The sequence below is a fragment of the Mauremys reevesii genome, linkage group 12 (genome assembly GCF_016161935.1).
Source record: "Mauremys reevesii isolate NIE-2019 linkage group 12, ASM1616193v1, whole genome shotgun sequence".
In the NCBI taxonomy this organism is placed as follows: Eukaryota; Metazoa; Chordata; order Testudines; family Geoemydidae; genus Mauremys; species Mauremys reevesii.
The window spans coordinates 36,462,109-36,483,062 of record NC_052634.1 but is presented as its reverse complement, the minus strand read 5'-3'; the positions used below and the strand labels follow the sequence as shown (position 1 = coordinate 36,483,062).

At 53.3% G+C, this 20,954-nt stretch overlaps 1 protein-coding gene and 1 non-coding gene across 2 annotated transcripts; both read left to right on the top strand.

Annotated features, from left to right (window-relative positions):
- Nucleotides 1-1,060: 1,060 nt before the first annotated feature.
- Nucleotides 1,061-1,142, top strand: TRNAS-GCU. The gene has a single exon. It is a non-coding gene; the product is annotated as a tRNA-Ser (tRNA).
- Nucleotides 1,143-12,153: 11,011 nt separating this feature from the next.
- LOC120375399 (zinc finger protein 213-like) lies at nt 12,154-17,542 on the top strand. The gene is made up of 6 exons (XM_039496021.1): nt 12,154-12,175; nt 12,476-12,508; nt 13,353-13,460; nt 15,847-15,935; nt 16,675-16,769; nt 17,464-17,542. Exons 3-6 carry the CDS (start codon nt 13,361-13,363, stop codon nt 17,540-17,542), a joined length of 363 nt encoding a protein of 120 aa, XP_039351955.1. The 5' UTR covers nt 12,154-12,175; nt 12,476-12,508; nt 13,353-13,360.
- The last annotated feature ends 3,412 nt before the right edge of the window (nt 17,543-20,954 follow it).

Sequence of the window (20,954 nt, the reverse complement as noted above, 5' to 3'; positions counted from 1 at the left end):
TTCTACACTATGGTTCTGTTCTTACTGAAGGGTCAGTTCCAATTGTTTGCTCAGACCAGCATTAGGGAAAATGGTGCCCTGAGCAAAGCTTGTACTTTGGCACTTCCCCATTGCCCCTGGATGATCCCCACTCCCCCTTTACTGCTAGCTCCTGCACTCCCAACCCTTGCACCTCCTTCACCCCTAACTCCTGCCCCCTCCTGTGCCCCCTTTGCCCTTAACTCCCTGTGCCACCAGCCATTGCTCCTCTCCTGCAGCCCCTTCACATGGTTCCAGTGCTGGGGGCCCTGCACTTGTTCTCCCTTTCCCTGGGCTTTGGCATCACTAGCCCCTGCTTAGCGAGAAGGGTTCAGTGGTTCCCAAAATGTGGGGCATGACTCCTAGGGGGACACAGAGGAACATTCATAGGGGCACCTCAGGGTCTGAGCCAGCCCCCATGGAGGGAGCAGCACTGAGCCCCACTCTGCCCCAGCTCTTCTCCAACCCCACCCTCAGCCTGGGGCTCTGGCTCCCAGCTCAGCCTCGACCCCCTTACCCCTGTCTGCACCCCTCTCTCCAGCAAGCAACAGCCCCACTCCCAGCCTCGGTTTCCGACTGTGGTTTCCGAGGGTCCACAGCCATGGATAAGAGGGCACAGAGTGAAATGTTTGGGGACCCCTGGTTTAGGATGATGTTCTCAATGGCTTCTATGCAGTCCAATAAAAGCTATTCCTCACCCACCCAGCCCTCCATCAGGACGGACTAGGTATGTTCTGCTGCCCTTCACTCATGCAGGAAGGATAATAACATTTCATTCCACTCAATGCTAAAGTGATTTGTAACCCACCAGCAGCCAAAACTGGTCATTTTGGGAAAGTGGCTCCATCATGCTGCATAGCTAGGCAGAGTAGGTGTGTCTGTGCAAACACGGTCTGTTCCTGAAGTCTTTCCCCCAGCTCCTCACTAGATGTGAGGGGGGAGCTCATTCAGCCCCTGCTTCCGCTTAGTGTTTAAAAACTCCTTATTGTCCCTAGCTCTGCTGGCCTTAGATTTCTCCTCCTGTCTTCTTCTTGCCAGCTCAGATGAGGTGGCCGAGTGGTTAAGGTGATGGACTGCTAATCCATTGTGCTCTGCACGCATGGGTTCGAATCCCATCCTCATCGGATGCTTTTAGTCGTCGCCCCTCCTTTGTAGACAAACATGTACCCCTTTGGTACAATGACAGATCAAACAATGTTCCTTCTTGCAAACAAAAACCTTCTCAGAAACTCAGAACTCCCTTGCTTTAAATAAAATGTCTAAATCCCAGATTTCTTAAAAAAAATTCTCTAGTCCTGTATTTCTTAGTTTTTATCTCAAAAGGGAACATCCTCATCATCTCCCCCAAACACCCTGGGACCTGCCCAAATTATTAAAATACCCTCAACCCAAGCAAGGCCAGAGCAGTGAACCAGAGCTAGTGTCTAGGCCAAGCTGCTCTGAAGGAGGCAACTCAAACATTTTCTCCCTGTTTCCCTTGGCAAAGTCTGACTGAGAAAACAAAATTCCCCAAACTGAAAATTTTCTGCTGAGAACCCAATACTAGTCTGTTTGGAGACTGGTTTGAAAGTATTATTGTTATTATTCGCTTCTGATTTCTGAATCAGTTCAGTTCAGTCTTTGTCCTCCCGATATGTTTCCAGATGTTGAGTTGTGGGGGAGAGAGGCCAAGTCATGATGTCTCTACCCTTCTTTCATAGATTCTTCCGACTTGCTAGGAAGCTCCTTTGCTACGATGTGAGTCAAGCAATGTCCATTTTTGCTGTGCTATCTCGGAGAAGTCTGCATTGTACATGGTTCCTGGGATAGTCCTTGGGAGTGTGGATCCCTTCAATGGGCCAGCAGCAAGTCTGGCTCCTCCATTGTCACACCTGAAAGGCTGGTGGGGGGCATTTTGAAACCTCATATTTCAGTAATGCACACAGAGCAAAACTTCATAACTTCCCAACCAATGTGAGCACGCACAATCCAACACGATATTAATGTTCAACAGATCAAGACTTTTGAAATGATACCTCACCAGGCAGACTTTGTACAAACCATGTCATCATTATATGAGAGTGGTGAATATGGGGCTTGCAGGGTGCTGCTTTGAGCACAGCGTGCCACACCTGGGCTTACATTGCAATGGAGACGTACCCTTAGAGTCCATCTCTCCTGGGATAAAGATGGCAGCAGGGCTGGCCTGGGTCATCTGACTTGGGCTCATGGAGCTAAAGCTGAGGGGCTACAATCTGTGGTGCAGATATTTGTGTTCACACTGAAGCCTGGGTTCAGAAACCCTCACCCCTCCTGGGGTCTCAGAGGTTGGGCTCAAGCCCATATGTCTGCACTGTAATTTTATAGTCTTGCAGCCCAAGCCCCATAAGCCTGAGTCAGCTGACCTGGCTTTGAGACAGGTGCCCTGGGTGTTTTAATCACAGTGTAGACATAACATTAGTCTACGTCTCCAGTACAATGAAACACCCAGGGCTGGCCCATGTCATATTAATCAGGATCCTGCAGCTTGGTCTGGTTAAAGTTGCAGTGTATGTGTCTCAGCTCAGACTCTGTACCCTGCTCTAGGAGCCCAGAAAGTTGGGAGGGAGTTTATCAAGCGGAAATGGTAAAGCCACAGTGAAGTATTACCTTAGACTCATGGCATTTCTCCATTGGTCTTTCTGCTCTTAACTCCCAAACTTTCTGTAATTCTGTTATCAGTGCCTGTGAGTGTAATTTAAACCATAGGAATAGCCACTCTGGGATAGACCATTGCTCCACCTAGCTCTGAATCTTGTCTTCTGACAGTAGCCAATGCCAGGTGCCCCAAAAGCCACTACCCACCTCACCACTGGGAGTTGAACCCAGGATCTCCTGTTTACTAAACATGGGCTGTAACCAGCTAAGCCATGGTGCCTGCTATTATTTAAAGCATCCTGTCTGCCCACACCTGACTGTCTGCCAACCCCCACAGGGGCCTGACAAGCTTTGCTCGTGTTTGGATTCTGTAAAGCAGAGGAGCAGGGGAAGATTTACTCCTAAGGTGGGTGTGTGATTCTTTGCACAAGTCTATGCTGCAAAATTAGATTGGTGTAACTACATTACTCAGGTGTGTAAAAAAATGTACCCCCCCCCCCCCGCAATGCAGTTCTATCAACCCAGCCCTGGTGCAGACAGCGCTGTGTCAACAGGAGGGCTTCTCCCATCAACAGAGCTTGGGGAGGGGCTTGGTTAGTGACGACCCAGAGAACAGGTGGCCCATGACTCTTGTATGTGGGGAGGCTGGGCATGAGCTCTGGAAGCTCCCTTAGGAGCTAGTCCACCTCTTGCTTGCTCCTCTCCTCCCTCCTCCTTACCTGCTGCTCATGCCTCTACACCCTCTGCCCCAAGGTCTGCCCACCACCCACACCTCTCTGCCCCTCCTGTGACACCCATCCTGCCCACCACCCACACCTCTCTGCCCCTCTTGTGACACCCATCCTGCCCACCACCCACACCTCTCTGCCCCATCCGTGACACCCATCCTGCCTGCCACCCACACCTCTCTGTCCCCTCCCCTGCCCAGCCCAGCCCAGCCCAGCCCAGCCCACCCCACCGCTTGCACCTCTCTGCTCCCCCCCTGAGACCCGCTGTGCCCACCTCTTTCTTCATGCTGCTGTTGGTATTCCATGAATCATCAAGGATGGAATAAAAAGCTGAGTTTACTCCAGAGTGAGGAAAGAAAAGAGCCACCAACCCCCTGGCAAAGCTCAGTGCCCCAGAGAAAACCTGCCCCCTGCTATCGCAATCACTGATGTGCTGGGGATCTGGCGGGAAAGGGACTGTCTGAATTAAGGCAGCCCCAGGGGATGGGGGGAGCTGTGGGGAGCACTGGGGGCTGGCAGGGAAGTGACTCTGCACAAGCGGCCCCTCCTCAGCCCATCTCTGCCCCCCTGTGTCTGTGGCTCCCAGCGCTGCTGGCCCCACTGACATCCTCTCCCCGGCTCTGGCTCCCCTCAGGAGTGGCCGATCCAGCTCCAGGAGAGCAGGTGCCCCCTGGGAACGGGACAGGGGCCAAGTGTCCCAGCCAGAGCGGGAAGGGGGCAGCCCAGGAGTTCTCAGATGAGGGGTTACAGCCCCTCGTGGGGGGGTGAGGTTATTACGTGGGGGTCACAAACCGCCCGGCTCTGCAGGCAGCAGCAGTGAGGGTGGCAATGGAGCAAAGTCTGCTGTGAAAAGTGATATTGACAAATGTCTTCACACCCCCAGTGTTAAACAGGAACTATTTAAAAACCCTTTTCTGCTTATAACAATAATTCAATCGACGTGTGTTCTAGGCTGAATTTAAAAGTGGGGAGAAAAGTTAAACTCATTTTAAAGAATTGGGTTATAAATTAAGCATTTAAAATAACGTTAAATATGAAAAAATGTGTTTTGAATTGATGGGGGGGGTCGCACTCGGCACCTTGCTTTGTGCAAGGGGTCACCAGTTCCAAAAGTTTGAGCCCCACTGGGTTACACAGGGAAAGAGCAAAGGGAGACCCTGAAACAGGCCTGCAGGGGAAATCCCCAGGGAGAGGGGTTCCCAGCTCACAGATCTTCCCCGCTCCAGTTACTGCCCCATCCCTGGGCTGTAGCTCCAGTGCCGAGGCCATCACAGATCCCCCTCTCTGCCCAGGGGGCTTGCACAGGTAGTTCCTCCTGCCAGGCCTCTGCCTCCCTGAATAACTGCGTAAATTCACTGGTGCTCCTCCCCTCCCCCCACTTCTCTCTGTGACCCTTCTGCCAGCTGGAGTCGGCAGCAACATGGCCCAGGGTTCAATATCTTGGGGATCCTTTTTAACAACACAACACAGAACCCGCTCGAGCCCCCACCCAGTAACCTGGGACAATCCCACACCACCCCTGGGTGACTCTAGGGGCAATACTTCCCCTGGCCAGCACCGAGTCTGAGGCCGTGTCTACACTACCAATGCCAACAAGGGGTTCCACTCGACAACGATTCACAGCAGTGCGGCCCGACACACGGTCATTTTTATCCTCTGAGTCAGGAAACCCACAAAAGCCTCTTCTTTTGTACTGGTGTAGACAAAAATAAGGTGACAGTAAATTATTCTGATTGCTAAAAGCAGGTTTAGGGGGTTGTGTATTTTTGAAAAACAAAATCAGTACTGATCCTTCTAACTAGCAGCATGAGATAAAGAAAAGAACCTGGACAAACCTTGTCAGTAACGGCTAATGTCCTAACTGGGAAATCAGCAGCGGTTTGTAGCTGGTGGAGCGAACAGTCTGAATGTGTGTGACCCGACCCCAGCCCCACATTGCGGTAGGGCTTGGCACTCTGTCTGTGCATTGGTGTGGTGGTGAGTGGTTCACCAAGCGGTGACAATCCAAGCAGGTTCCCTGAGTCAGTTCTGCACCAAAAAAAAATAAAAATTCTGTGCACAATATTTTAGAATTCTGCAAATTTTATTTGCCAATAAATAGATGTGGAGGCTCCAGCATGACAGTGGGGAGCAGAGGCTCCTGGATGCCCAGAGGTGGGATATCACCCTGCAGCCCCTTCTCCCCTCCAGGGAAACAGACTCTGTGGTGAGGCTGCACCTCTCTGCTGCCTACTCCAGGAGCCCCCAAAAGACTCCCCAGAACTGCTCATGAGGGGTGCATGACCACTCCTGTGGCTTCCCTATCAGAAAGTCAGATCAGCTGGCCCTGGGGGCTCCTGCCACTACTACTGGCAGCACAGTGGGGCTAAAGCGGATTCCTGCCCACCCTCGCTCTGCACGGCGCACCACTCCCAGAAGCACCTGGCATGTCCCTGCGGGGTGTGTCTCTCACACGCTGCCCCTGCCCCAAGCACCAACTCTGCCATTGGAACTGCGGCAATGGGAGCTGCAGGGGTGGTGCCTGTGGGCAGTGGCCTCAGGAGATTCCCCCCGGCCTCCTCCATGTAGAAGTTGCTGCCAGATGTGGGTGCGGGTCACTTTCAGGAGCTTCCCAAGATAAAGTGCCACACCCCAACACTCTGCCCCAGCCCAGATCCTGCACACACCCGAACTCCCTCCCTGAGTCTGCCACTGCCCCCCCACACCCCAACCCCTGCCCCAGCCCAGAGCCTGCACCTCATGCACCCAAATTCCCTCCCAGAGCATGCACCCCTCCTGCATCCAAACTGCCTCCCCTGCCCTGCCCATCCCAGAACCGGCACCTCATGTTCCCAAACTCCCTCCCAGAGCCTTAGGCAGAGATGGGGAGGGGAGGGGAAGGGGCAGGACTTGGACCCGTTCTGGGCATGACCAAAAGTTATATAAACCTGGCAGCCCTGAGCTGGAGCCCTAGTCACTGCCCAGCTCTCGCCCTCCAGGAGGGAACTCTGTGGGGCAGGGCTCTGCCGGGGCTTTCTTCCTTCCTTTAATCACCGTGGAAGGGTGAACAGGGAGAGAATTTGTTCTTCTTTTCTGAACACACGCAGGCAGCTGGGTTATTTCCAGGGCTGTAATAAAAACCAAACTAGCAGAGGATGGTTTCGATCCATCGACCTCTGGGTTATGGGCCCAGCACGCTCCCGCTGCGCCACTCTGTTGGTGGTGGGGCGGGGGGCTTCCTGCAGGATGTAGTCACAGCGCAGCTCCCGAGCTGTGCCCTGGCGAGCTGTGCCCAGGGGATTTAGACGCTTTAGCGGCAGGTGATTGACACGCGCTGGGTCCCCCCCCCCAGCGCTGAACTGACCCGCGCTCGCTGCATTCTCCGCCGGGGGCTCCTTGGTCCGATGGTTCAGCAGCACCAGCCCCGCCCCCGCTTTTCCCCTGGGGAGCCCCGGCCCCTCTCCTGCCCCCTCCGGGCTGAGGCGGGTCGCTTCCCCGCGGGTCCCAACCCCCCTGCGAGGGGCCCGGGGGCGGGGCCAGGCCCGGGGAGGAGCCGCCCCTTCCTGCCCCCGGCCAGGCCCCCGCCCCTGTGTGCGGCAGCGGGGCCATGGCCGGGGCCGGGCGCGCAGCGCGGGGGCTGCTCCAGCCCTGCAGCCCGCGGGGCAGCGCGGTGGGGCCGGGGGGCGGGGACACGCGTGGGGCGGACACGCTCCTGCCGGGAGGGGCCGGGCCCGGCTGCCTGGTTCGCCCCCTGCCCGGGGGGGTCCCCGAGCTCCCCGCGGCCGCTGGGGGCGAGTGGCCCGGGCGGGGCGGAGCAGCCCAGGAGCGGCTGGGCCGGGAGCTGCAGGGGGGCCGGAGCGCGGCTCGGCTGCAGAGCTCGGAGCCCAGGCTGGGCCCGGGAGCGGGGGATCTGGGGTGTCAGAGCCGGGCTGGGGTGGGAGCGGCTGTGAGGGGACTGTGGGGCTGCTGGGAGTTTGGGGTGTGTGTGGGGGTCAGGGCTGGAGAGGACTGGGGAGTTGGGAGTTTGGGGTGGGTGGGGTCAGGGCTGTGGGGACCTGGGAGTTTGGGGTGCACTGGGGTCAGGACTGGGGGCCTGTGGGGCTGCTGGGAGTTTGGGGTGCACTGGGGATTGGGGCTGGGAGGCACTGGGGAGTTTGGGGTGCGCTGGGGTCAGGGCTGGGGCCTGTGGGGCTGCTGGGAGTTTGGGGTGCACTGGGGATTGGGGCTGGGAGGCACTGGGGGGAGTTTGGGGTGCGCTGGGGGGTCGGGGCTGGGGGGCCTGTGGGGCTGCTGGGAGTTTGGGGTGTGCTGGGGGATCAGGGCTGGGGGGAGCCTGTGGGGCTGCTGGGAGTTTGGGGTGTGCTGGGGTTCAGGGCTGGGGACTGTGGGGCTGCTGGGAGTTTGGGGTGTGCTGGGGTCAGGGCTGGGGGGGACGGTGGGGCTGCTGGGAGTGTGGGGTGTGCTGGGGGATCAGGGCTGGGGGTTAGGGATGTTCCGGGGGCTCCATGTTCAGATCTGGCCCTGCGGGAGCTTTGGGGGCTGGCGCTGGGGAAAGTGGGGGACTGTCTGAAGTTGGCTGCTTGGGATGTGGGCGAGGCCCCGGGGAGCTGGGGGTTGGGCTGCACCCCGTCCCTGCAGCCTGGGGCCCTGCGTTTCCTCTGGGAAAGCTGCTCCCTGTTTCACCAGCTCCTCTCAGTCTGAGTCCCAGGGACCCTGCCCAGGCATCTGCAGGGCAGGACGGGCCCTGAAATCTGGCAGCTGGGAGGTTTGCAGCAGTTTCTAACCCTCCCTCCCCTGCTTCTTCCAGGAGGTACCACAAAAGCATCTGGCCCCTCTGGGAAAAGAGAGAGAAGCAGCCAAAGCCGAGGAGCAGCAGAGCGAGGAGCTGCTGGTAGGTGCCCAGAGCCCCCTGCCACTGAGGTTTGCCTGGCATAAGAATGACCTGGTGAATGCAGGGCCCACCCTGCCAGTCTCAGCCAGGGACCCATCCCCACTGGAGCCCAGGGAGAGGGCAGGGTCAGACACGGGGGTAACATGATGCCCCTAGGACGCAGGAGGCTGCTGGGCAGCACAGGGTCAGTCTGTGTTAGCCCAGAGCCCCTGCCCACGGGCTGTCTGGATGTCACAGTGACCAGGGATCCTTTCTAGCTCCTGGGGGGATGGGGAGGAAGGAGATGAAACGTGGGCTGCAGAGATGGAGGATTTGGCTCAGTGCAAGTTGATGAGGTTTCGGGGAGAGTGTCCCTCCTGTAGGTGATGTACAGCTCACCCCGGCCCTGATCCCCTCCTCCCTTCCTGGGATAAATTAACTTCCCATCCCCCACCACCAGAGATCTTGTGTTCTGGTAAATAACTCTGCCACCCGCCCCGAGGCGCATTTATGATTTTCCCCAGTTACCGAGCAGATGAATTTCAATGTTGATAAATGCAAAATAATGCACATTGGAAAAGATAATACCAAATGGACATAAAATGATGGGGTCTAATTTAGCTGTTACCACTCAAGAAAGAGATTTTGGAGTCACTGTGGATAGTTCTCTGGAAACATCCATGCAATGTGCAGCGGCGTCAAAAAAGCAAACAGAATGTGGGGAATCATTAGGAAAGGGATAGACAATAAAACAGAAAATATCATATTGCCTGTATATACATCCATGGTATGTCCACACCTTGAATACTGCCTGCAGATCTGGTCACCCCATCTCAAAAAAAAAAAAAAAAAAAAACCCATTGGAATTGGAAAAGGTTCAGAGAAGACCAACAAAAATGATGAAGGGTCCGGAACAGCTTCCGTATGAGGAGAGATTAATAAGACTGAGGCTATGGCTACACGCCACAGCTTTTAGCAACACGGCTGTGCCGCTACAGCCGTGCCGCTAACAGGCGCACAGAGTAGCTGCTGTTTGTTGGCAGGAGAGACGTGCCAGTGTAGACAAAGCCTGAGACTGTTCAGCTTGGACAAGAGACTACTGCGGGGGGAGGGGGAGGATATGGTAGAGGTCTATACAATCGTGACTTGTGTGGTGAAAGTAAATCAGGAAGTGTTATTTACTCCTCATAACACAAGAACTAGGGGTCACCCAGTGAAATGAATAGGCAGCAGGTTTAAAACAAACAAAAGGAAGTATTTCTTCACACAGCACATAGTCAACCTGTGGAACTCCTTGCCAGAGGATGTTGTGAAGGCCAAGACACTAACAGGGTTAAAAAAAGAACTAGAGAAGTGCATGGAGGACAGGTCCATCAGTGGCTATTAGCCAGGGTGGGCAGGGATGGTGTCTGTAGCCTCTGTTTGCCAGAAGCTGGGAATGGGTGGCAGGGGATGGATCACTTGATGATTCCCTGCTCTGTTCATTCCCTCTGGGGCACCTGGCACTGGCCGCTGTCAGAAGACAGGAGACTGGGCTAGATGGACCTTTGGTCTGACCCAGTCTGGCCGTTCTTATGTTCTATGTTCCCCTGTTACTGAGCCGCCCTCTCCCTGTTGCAGAAACAGACGGCAGCCGAGAGGCAGAAGCTCGTCTGGGAGTGGCAGGAGCTGCGAGGGTTTCTGGAGGAGCAGGAGCAGCGGCTGCTGGCCCGGCTGGAGGAGCTGGAGAGAGCCATTGTCCAGCGACGGGATGAGGGCGTCTGCAGCCTGTCCTGGGAGATTTCCCTGCTCAGCGAGAGGGGAGGAGAGAAGGGGCAGCAGCCGCTGAGCCAACCCCTGCAGGTCAGGCTGTCATTGCAAGGATCATACGCAGCGTTTCTATAGGCACTTCTGAGCCCTAGACCCCAAAGCACTTTGCAGAGTGGGGTCAGGGGCATTATCCCTCTGGGACAAATGGGGAAAGTGAGGCAGAGGGAGGGGCAGAGCCCTGCCCAAGGTCACCCAGTGGGTCTGGTAGCGGCGCCAGGGATGGGTCCTGGGAGTCCTGGATGCTGCAGCCCCAAGACCTTCTCTCCTGGAAATGTGTCTCTGCATTTGCACTTGGAGGGTGAAATCCCCTCCCCCACCATGCTGAGGTCCCGAGCCAGGCCCCAAGGCCCCTGTCACGGCAGGTTAATGGGTTTAGTGGGGCCAGGGGCCTTCTGGGTCTCTCAGCCCTGGGGGGAATTTGATTCTCAATGCAGAGAAATATCTTCTGCCTGTAAAGTGCCCGGGGAGAAGATTTTCAGAGTGGCGACCTGCCCGCAGGGTTTGCTGGGGCTGGTAGGGGAAAGTCCCGGGGGGGGGGGGAGGGGGGCAGCTGCTCTGGGAATGTAAACCTGAAATTCCCCTGCTGCCCAAGGCCTCAGTGGTGACCCCTGCAGAGCAGGAGGCCTCCCCGCCCAGGGACACTCCCCCTGACGGCCTCCTCTTTCTCCCCCTCTCTAGGGTGCTGGGAGCACTGGGGGCAGGTAAGTCCTGGGCTCCATTTCGCTCCCCCTCATGGGCCGTTAGGTTTGATAACTGCACTGAATAGGAAGCTGCCCCCTGCCCTGGGAGCGTGTGATTCTGTCTCCCCTAGTGGCTGACTCGGGTAGGAGAACAGCCGGTTACTGTCTGATCGCTAATGAGGTCACAGCAGGGCTGCTAGACCCAGGGCCGATGGGACGGACCAGGCCTGTCTCCTGGACTGATGTGGCCACGTCACGTATTCCGAGGGCGCAGAATTTCAGCTTTCACATTTGTTAAAGTGAGTTGCCGGCCCTCAGCACCTCCCCAGTGTAAACGGAGACAGCGTTGCCTTGCTGGGGCTGCCAGCAGCCTGAAGCCGTAGCTCTGAGAGCGTGAACTCTCCTGTCCCCTGTTAATGTCATCGGGGTGTCAACTGAAATAGCAACACTTTGATGTCAACATTGAACATTCCCTGGCTGATCACTCGAGCAGGTGGAATGGGGAGGGGGCAGGAGTGAAGCCTTTGTGGGGTGGGAATAGGGGGTTGCTGTAGGGAGGGAAAAACAGAGGAGAGACACAACAACAAGGAAGCAAGAGAGAAATGGAGAAAGGAGGGTGGGAAAGGCAGGAAACACAGGGAAGAACCAGCAGGGCCCTTCAGTGTGTCCGGGAGGGGGCTGTTTTCCTCCTGAGTGACACTGAGTGTGACAGACAAAGACTTGGCAAAATACTAAGAACTAAAATTTTATTTCCGATGCGAAGGGCAGATTCTCCCCTTGTTCCTCGTACGTGGGTGTCCCATGGGGAGCAGTGGGTGTTCTGCTGTGAATGGAGCAGGGCACAGAGTCCTAACCCGATGCCCTGGCCACTGGCTGTAACGGACAGGGCAATGTGGCCCTCTCTGCGAATGAGCTGGATGCCCCAGGGTTACTGCTTCAGCTGAAGGGTTCGGGGGTTTTGGTGTTTAAGGGCCCAGACTCATTCCCTGCTGGAGCCTTGAGCTCTGTCTGTGGCCACTGTCAGCATGTAGGACCTGCCCACTCTCTGCTCTGTGTCTCCTCCCTTTCCACATGATCCCCATGCTGGTGTCCCTTGTTACTGCCGTAACCCAGCGTATGGGGTGGCTCTGCCCCCCACAGAGCCAGAGCATCCCTGAGAAAGCCCCTGAACAATATCTCCGTTCCCTGCTCTAGTGTCTCCCCACTTCCCGTCTCTCTGGGGAGCACAGGGCTGAGGTGACTCACCATGACAACGACCATCTCAGGCTGCAAAGCTCAGATCCAGGTTTCCTGGAGTTTGGGGGTTGCTGGGCTCAGGGTCTGGGGCTCAGGCCTATTTCTCACCCCTCCTTTCCCCAGCAGGGAGGACGGGACGTTTCGGAAGCCAGAGCCGTCGTTTGCGGAGCTGGAGAAGAGACTCAGCAATTTCTCTCTGCAAAGTGCCCTGCTGCAGGAGGTGCTGCTGGGATTCAAAGGTGAATTGGAGTCTGGGGGTGGCGTCTCCTCTGGTTAGAGCGACCCTCGCCCTGGGGAGGAGTCGGGGACTCTAGTGATGTCACTGATCCTCGGCTCCATCTCACAGCCCAGCTCAGCGAGTCGCCCTTCCCCATGGAGCAGCCCTGTGGGGCTGGCTCTGTCTGCAGCGGCTGCGTTATCGGCCTCTGATCTCTGTCACCATCTCGTAGTTAACAGCAGTTCCATTAATACGCAATGGGGATTTCTCCATGAGTGCGAGGGACTGAATCCTCACCTCTCCCATCTTCTCCTTCCCCTAGAGACGCTGCGACGGGGGCTGGGGAGCGACACAGGTACGTGTCTGTCTCTGACGGGCCATGGGGAGATTTCAGCCCAATAACCATGTTAACGACGGGGGATCGCAGCCTCCAGCACCTGGAAGCTGTGTAACAATGGGAAGGGATGTTACTTTGTTCTTGCACCACTATATTTTCAACTGACTTGTCTCTTAAATATTTTAGCTCATCAATGTCACGTAAGCATTTAAAGTGTTTTACAGGTTTTTTAGTACTCATTTTTTTTGCCTTTGCTTTCTTTAATTATTGCATTTTTAACTGACTACATTAATTTTAAGAATTTTATTTTGCAGTTTTAATTTCAGTAATATTAATAGTGTTTTTAATTAGGTTTGCATAGTCTGATTTTAAAGCTTTTTTTTAAAAACCACTAAGGTCTTTGACAACTTTTCCTGTGTTTGAGTGGCTGCTTGATACTTTAAAAAAAAAATACAAAGGCTGAGCTTTTTTTAAAAACTATTTATTTGAAAGTTTGTTAGTATAGTTAGAGTTTTAAAAAAAAATAGACTTTTTTTGTTGTGACTCTAAATTGGTAATGTAGTCACATTTTTAACTTATTATTTTAGTGCACTATTTACCTCTTGTGACACAGGTTGTAGCTGATTTTTACACTTTAAATAAATAAAACAGCTATTAGCATCTAATTTGGTTAAAACAGCAATTATATATATATATATTGTTTTTTTGCATAACCTGCACTACTTTAAGAATGCAACGTTTGTTTGGTTCTTTTAATTAATTTTTGCTCTAAACTTTTTTTTTATACTTACATTATGCCTTAAATTAATTTTATGCATTTAAGATAGAATCTTAATTTTTTTTTCTCCCCATACATTCCTAGCCATCCCGATGATGATTAATTTCTGGGAAACATCCTCAGCAGAATTATTTGAAGGTGTTGCACCAGACAGTAAAGGCGGCACAGAGGCAGTGGCTTGTGGGAAAGAGGGTAAGTTTCATTACTAATCCTGCTCTTAAAAAGAGGGGTCTTTTTAGAAAACTAGTTTAACTTAGAAGCACTGAGAGACTTTAAGAAAGTCACTAATCACGGGAGCAATGGGTCTCTTTGGAACATATTTTAACTGACAAGCCCTTAGAGCCTTTCTGAGAAACAGGATAGAACTATGGTCAAAATGAAGTGCAAATTAATAAACGTGCATCATGAGAAGAGGAAGGAGCACAAATTAAAATATAATGAAAACAAAGCCTCTCAGAAAGGAAATATATCAGTTTAGTAGCAGTGTTGCCATGTCAGGGGTGAGGTGGGAGATGATTTTCTCTCCCCCTCCCCCCATCTCTATGTAGGTGGCATAGTTAATTTTTTATTATTTTGTTTACTAATTAAATCCATGTCCCTAAGGCCAAATTTGGCCTAGGTAACTTTGTTGCCACGTTTTCTTGTTTACCAAGCACAGAGCTTAGTACTGGCCCTGAATGACATCATTAGCCCCCTTTTGTTTGGACTAATTGAATTTTCTGTCATTGGTCGTCTTGCACCTGTGCATGGCATTCATGGCTGAAAGAATTTAACCTACTTTTCATCAACTTGCTGCTATAGGGTATTGTAAGATCTTATGAACTTTTGTCTTCTTTTTACAGTGAAGTAAGGCAGAGAGTTCAAAACGTGGGTGTTACTGGAATTAACAGTTCCCAGGGTTGGTCCATATATGCCATTGCACTGGGCTCATTCACGCTTTGTCCGGGTACCATGTAGCACTCTCTTCCCATGTGTAGTCAGTGCCAATACAAATGAATGATCTAGGCTGGTGTTTCTCAGCTGGTGATTTGTGACCCCCGGGGGCTCAGGAAAGGCAGTCAGGAGGCTGAGAGATGCTGAGTGTTTCATTATGATCTAAAGCAAAGAAAATCTCACTCCCCCACTCCTGCAGTCCCCTGTTCACTGTGGTCAGTGTTCTCTGCCAGCCTCTTGAAATATACAAGTTTTATATAGACTCAGCAGGGATACATGTTTTATTCTTACTTTTTAAGTAAATGTTCTGGGGTCAGAAAAAAATTGACTGCCAATAAGAGGTACTTGCTTACTTATTTCAGCTGTGAAATGAGGCAGTTTGCAGCTGTGCACAGTAACCCTTTCATTGCCTGTATCCCAGCCAGCGAGACTGAAACCCCTGCGGTGGTTAGTAGAAATGGGGACGAGGCAGAAAGTTTTGATTCAAACTGGCACTGAGTGCTGTCAGCGATCGCAGGAGAGCAAAGGAACCCAGGGGTCGTTGGTCACTAAGTCTCCCAGGCAGAGGAAGGGATGGGGCGGGAACAGAAGTCAGAAAATGAAGGAGAAATAAGTGAGGGATTGGGGGCGGAGGTCACAAGCTCCCAAACCTGCCCACATCTGGTCATAGAGTCATAAAGTGTAAGGCCAGAAGGGACCACTGGATCATCTGGTCTGACCACCTGTCTAGCACTGGCTGCCAACACCCCCCAGCACCTGCCCACTAAACCCAACAGCTGGAGTGAGACCAAAGCCTTGCAGCCCCCAGGAGACTAGACTCTTACATGCCCCAGGCAGAGAATAGGAGGGACCGAGGTGCCCCAGTGCCCCAGACTCCTGCAGTGGCAGGGAAATGGTTAAGTGAGATATTTTTGGGTGATCCTAGTGAGTGCCCCACACCCCACGCTGCAGAGGAAGATGAAACCCCTCCAGGTCACCTACAACCCAACCTGGGGGGAAAATTCCTTCCCCATCCCACCTATAGTGTCAGTTAGACCCTGAGCATGGGAGCAAGAACCAGCCAGCCAAGCCCCTTAGAGAGAGAGAGAGACTGAGTGATCAGTGCCACTTCACTGCCCTGGTCCACCCCGCCCAATATCCTGTCTTCTTCTCTGGCCATTCCTGAAGCTTCAGAGGAAGGAGATTAAATAAACCCTGTCAAAATACACTGTGTGGGGGGGAAATCCCTTCCTGACCCCTACCAGTGGTGGCTGAAACCCTGAAGCATGAGGGTGAGGAACATAATACATAGAATGGAAGTGAGCCCCACTTAATGTTCCACTGTTGGTCTCTATTGACAATGGTTTCCATCTTAACATCACCAGCAAACTTCATTTTATTTACCATGCCAGCACTGGGCAGACTTTGTCCTGTCCCTGCCTCTGCCTGGTCCCCACCATTGGGGGAGTTGCTCTCAGGGTTTAAAAGTAGCACAGTGGGTTTAGTGCTGGTGGAAGGGGCTGGGTCTGGGCTGTGATAAAGTGATGGAATATTTTCCCATCAGGCGAGTCAGAAACATCTTGTTCAGGGAAAAGGCCGGGGAAGATCATGATGTGACAGGAACTAACTTCTGAAAGCTTCCCTGTCACCCTTCTCACCCTGACAGGCGGCAGAGTAACGCCCACCTGTGGCTCCAGATTGTCCCAGCCTCCCACGGGACAGGGAAGGGAACTGGCTGTAGTGGAGCCAGTCCAGGTAGGGATTATTGCGGGGTTGCTAGTGGGTTCCTGCTGGAGGGGGAGGGGCAGGAAATACTGAGGGCCTGGGATCTTTGGGGGAGCTCAGTGTGGCGGGGGGAGGGGGGCAGGAAACACCCAGGGTGGAGAAAGGGAGGGGGACAAGGCGTGTGACAAACTTGCTGGGAATTGTTTAACCCAAGTCCTGGATTCCGGGAACAGACTCAGAGGGCTTGGGGGAGGAAATGACCCTATTTGTGGAATGGGGGTGTGTTGGGGGTGGGGGAACCCTGGACAGCGCTGGGGAAACGTATCAGATTCCCAGTGCAAGAACATGAACCTACTGGCCAGAGGCTGCTAGGAGATTCGAAGGAGGGGGTGGGAGGTTACCCACCAGTGGGGCCTAGAGTAGATAACCCCTCCCCTTCCCTCCAGCTGCTGGCAATGGGAAGCCTGTTGGGATTCCTACTGGGGAGCCGACCCTGGAGCCTGCTGGGGGCCCCATCCCCCGTATCAGCCTCTGGCTTGTAGGTGTGTGATGGAGGAGAAGACCCTTCCCCCTCTGTCTGCTGAGGGGGATGAGGGGATCTCTAGCTCCCCTCCTGTTTTGCCTCCTGGCTGCTCTGAGCAGTATGGGGGTGGGATCCTGCTGACTGTCTCTCTCTCAGAGCATCCATTTGATTGGCTCCTCTCCCCCATGAATAGTGGGGCTGTGAGTGGGGCAGCAGGTTGTGAGTGGGGGGCTCTTGCTCTTTCAGGGGCCAGTGACCTTCGAGGAGGTGGCTGTGTATTTCTCCAGGGAAGAGTGGGCTCTGCTGGACCCCCGTCAAAGAGCTATCTGCAGAGACGTCATGCAGGAGAACTATGAGAATGTGACCTCGCTGGGTAAGGATTCCTGTCCCCTCAGTTCTTAGAAGGGGAAATGAAGAGTTAAGGTTCATGCCACCCCCACAATGCCACCTCTGCTCTGCCCTGTCTCAGCAACAGCCCATTGAGTGCATTGAAATGGGGCAGACTAGGTCCCTCAGGGTTCACATGCACCTCCCTTCATATCACAGTCACAGCTCTGCCCAGCTGCTCCAACTCCTCCCTCCACCATCCAGTTACAGCTACAGCTGACCCAGTGCACACAGCTGGAGGCATGTGGAGAAATGCTGGTATTCCCATCTGTGAACACAACACAGACAGTGGCACGTTCCTAGTCCTTCATAGCTATTGTAGAATCATAGATTTTATGGCCAGAAAGGGCTATTAGGTCATCTAGTCTGACCTCCCGTATAAGCAGGTCATAGAATTTCATCCAGTTACTGCTGTACTGAGCTGCATACCTTGTGTTGGGCTAAATCCTCCCCCAGAAAGGCATCCACTGCGACTTGACGACTTCAAGAAATGGAGAAACCTCCACTTCCTTTGTTAGTTTCTTAACCTTTGCACCAGACTTACTGAGCCATTCCCAGTGGCTAGTACCAGCTGCAGGGCCAGGGGCAGAGTTAAGGTTGCATTTAAGGGGTGGTGTGTATATTAACTCTTCCTCTTCTGGTTTTCAGAGGTTTAGGTTTAGCCACCACCCACCTAGTGGAAAGGCATGAAGCAGAACTGGGCAACCTGTACTCAGTATTGATGTAGGTTATGGGCATTTGATTTCCTTATTTTTTTAATAGACTTTTTCAGCACTCTGTGTCTGCATGAGAGATTTTCCCAGCATAATTATATCAATTAAGGGTGTGTTATTTTGCATCCCTAACAAACAGAGCTATGCTGACAAAATTTTGCAGCTCAGAAGAGGCCAGAGTGGATTTTAAAACACTTTAAAATATTGCTCTCAGCCCTGAAATTTTGGAATCAGGGGGAAACATCTAAGAAACTCCTTCAGAATGCAGGGGGAACTCCTTCAGAATGCAAGCAAAACGCACAATACACCTAGTCTGAAAGTTAACAGTGGTACGGCTCCGACTCAGATGAATGGGTGTAGCTCAGAGGCAGTGGCCACAGCATGTCCTCTTGACCCAACCAGCCAATGACTGTGAGAGCAGTGTGAGGTTCCTATTCAGGAGTTCTTGGGGGGTAGGGGGGAAGGAGAGCAGGGAGCAGTGGGAGTGGAGAAGATGATGGGGGAGCTAGTGGTTGTGGGGTGCCACAAGGTAGGGAAGGCTGAGTGTAGTGGGAGGAAAGGGATAGGTATGTGGAAGACTAGAGGGAATCAGGGAGGGATGGGTACCATGGAAGGAAGAGGAGGTGAGGAATCAGAGACAGAGTCTCCTGGGAACAGGGAGTGTGGTGGTTTGGGGGAGTGGGAGCCTGGGAATGGAGAAAAGGGGTGGAGGTCCCAGCTGTGGTGCTGTTGGGGCTGCGGGGATTGGGTAGGAGATCTGGGATACTTGGAAGTGGAAAAGACTGAGGATAGTGGGAAGGGGATGGGGAGTGGTTGCTCCAAGGAGCAGGAAGGATCTGGTGGCAGTGGGAAGGGAAGGTTTCAGGGAGGCAGATATTTGGGGCCCTCCACTGAGAATGCTTTTGCCATAGTCTCTAATGACCTCTCCCTAAGCAAAGCTCAGAACCAGTGCTCCATCCTTATTCTTCTTGACCCGTCAGCCGCCTTTAATACCACTGACCATGGTCGTCGTCTTGGCATCTTGTCTGCTTCCTGGTTCTCCTCCTACCTCTGTAACCACTTCTTCAGCGTGTCCTTAGGAAGCTCCTCCTCACCCCCACTCCACTCTTCTGTGGGGGTTCCACAGGGCTCAGTCCTTGGTCACTTCCTCTGCACTTTATCTCTGGGAAATCTCACCCCAGACACAAATTCAGCTACTGTCCGTATGCTGATGAGTCACAGATCTACCGCTCTGCGCCAGACCTGTCTCCTTCTGTCCAAACTGAAATCCCGGCCTCCCTCTGATAACTCCTCGTGGATGGCAGCCGTCAACTCAAGCTCAACAGTTCAAATGTTGATAACAGAGCTCTTAATCCCCAAAGCCAGCCCCCCACCTCCTTTCTTGCTGTTCAGCCCAGAATGAGCTGATGAAATCTCAGAGCCTCTGGCAATATTTGCAAACTCAGATGACAGAAGAGGTCCCAGAAGACTGGAGAAGGGTTAACATAGTGCCCATCTTTACAAAGGGGAAAAAGGAGGAGCTGGAGCCTAGTCAGCCTGACCTCAATACCAGGGAAGCTACTAGAGCAATGTATAAAACATTGAGTTTGCGAATACCCGGAGGATGAAGGGGTAATCGGTAGCAGGCAGCATGGATTTACTAAGAACATAGCATGACAAACCAGCCCGATATCCTTCTTTGATAGGGTAACTGGTTTGGTGGCTAAAATAGAGCTGGACTTCAAAAAGGCTTTTGACACAGTCCCATGAGTAAGCTGGAGAAATGCAGGCTCAACAGAACTCCCATTAAGTGGATATATAATTGGTTACACAGCCACAAGCAAAGAATAACTATTATTGGAATGATGTCAGATTGGAGGGATTTCTCAAATGGGGTTTCACAGGGATCTGTTTTGTGTCTGTTGCTATTTAGCGTCTTCATTAACGACCTGGATGTAGGAATAGAGAGCATACTGATCAAATTTGCAGATGACACAAAGCTGGGGGGGTTGTCAACACTTTGGAGGGTAGAGCAAAACTTCAAAGGGATCGTGATAAATTGGCAAACTGGGCTTTAGACGCCAATGAAATTGAACAAAGACAAGTGTAAGGTGCTACACTTCGGGAAGAAAAACCCATTGCACAAATACTGACTGGGGGATAACTGGCATGGCAGCAGCACTGCTGAGAAGGATCTGGGAGTTGTGGTGGATCACAACCTCAACACAAAGTCAACAGCGTGATGGTAATGCAAAAAGAAGCAAATGCATTAAGAGAAGCATAGCATGCAAATCACAGGTGGTGATAGTACTGCTCTACTCAGGATTGGTTAAGTCTCAGGGGGAGTCCTGGGTCCAGTTTTGGTCACCAGTGACTAGACAGGATGTAGAGAAACTGGAAAGAGTCGAGAGGCAAGTGACAAAGATGATCAAAGGGGTGGAACACAAACCAGTGAGCAAAGGCTGATGGAACTGGGTGTGTTTAGTTTGGAAATGAGTTAATGGGGGGGATATGACAGTGGTTTTCAAATACTCGACAGGCCGTGTGAGCGTGTGTGGCCGTCCCTCCTGGTCTGTCCCAGGGCAGAGCTGCAAGGTCTCCAAGCCCAGGCCCTCAGGCAGGGTGGGGCAGCAAACAATGAGGGGCTTTGCCCAGGGCGAGCACCAAACAGTCTAGGGCTCAGGCAGGGCCAAGCACCAGTCTAGCGTCCTAGCTCGGCGGGCGGTCGACCAACACAGACCTCCTGGCCGAAGGTGGGTGGCAGGAGGTAGGGGGACCCCGGCCCACCTGACTCCACTGGGTCCCAGCCCCAGGCCCTAGCAGTGGCAGTGTAATCCGCCACTGGATCAGCGGGGATCCACCCACAACACCCTTACTTAGTGTCAGGCCAACACGCAGCCAGACGATGGTCGAGTTTCCCTGGGCTACTTCCTACAATCCCCAGGGTTTGGTACCTCTAACCTCCGTTTCCCCGGGTCAGTGGTCTGTGGCAGCCCATCAGCTCGTTGGCACCTCGACTGGCTGGTGACCCTGGGAGCTTTGGCCAGTCCTCTGGTGGCTGCCCCAGCAGGTCCTCGGTGTCCCGCTCCGGCAGCGGGTGATAAGTGTCTGTCTCCCTTGGCAGCTCCAGCCCACCTGAGCTGCAGGGCCCCCTCCTTTTGTACTTCTGCTTCCTGTCCCGCCTCAGCTTCCGGAGGGGTGGCGGTGGCTGTCCTGGCTCGGTAGCCCACCGGGCGGGTTGTGGTCCCTGCTGGTCTTCCCCGTTACAGGCTGCCATACAGAGGATGGAGAACAGTTCTCTCTTGTCACAGAGGGCAGGACAAGAGGCAGTGGGTTCAAACTACAGCACAGCAGATTTAGATTAAATCTCAGGGACAACTTCCTAACTGGAAGAACCGTAGGACAATGGAACAGACACTTAGGGAGGTGGTGGAAGGTTATTCACTG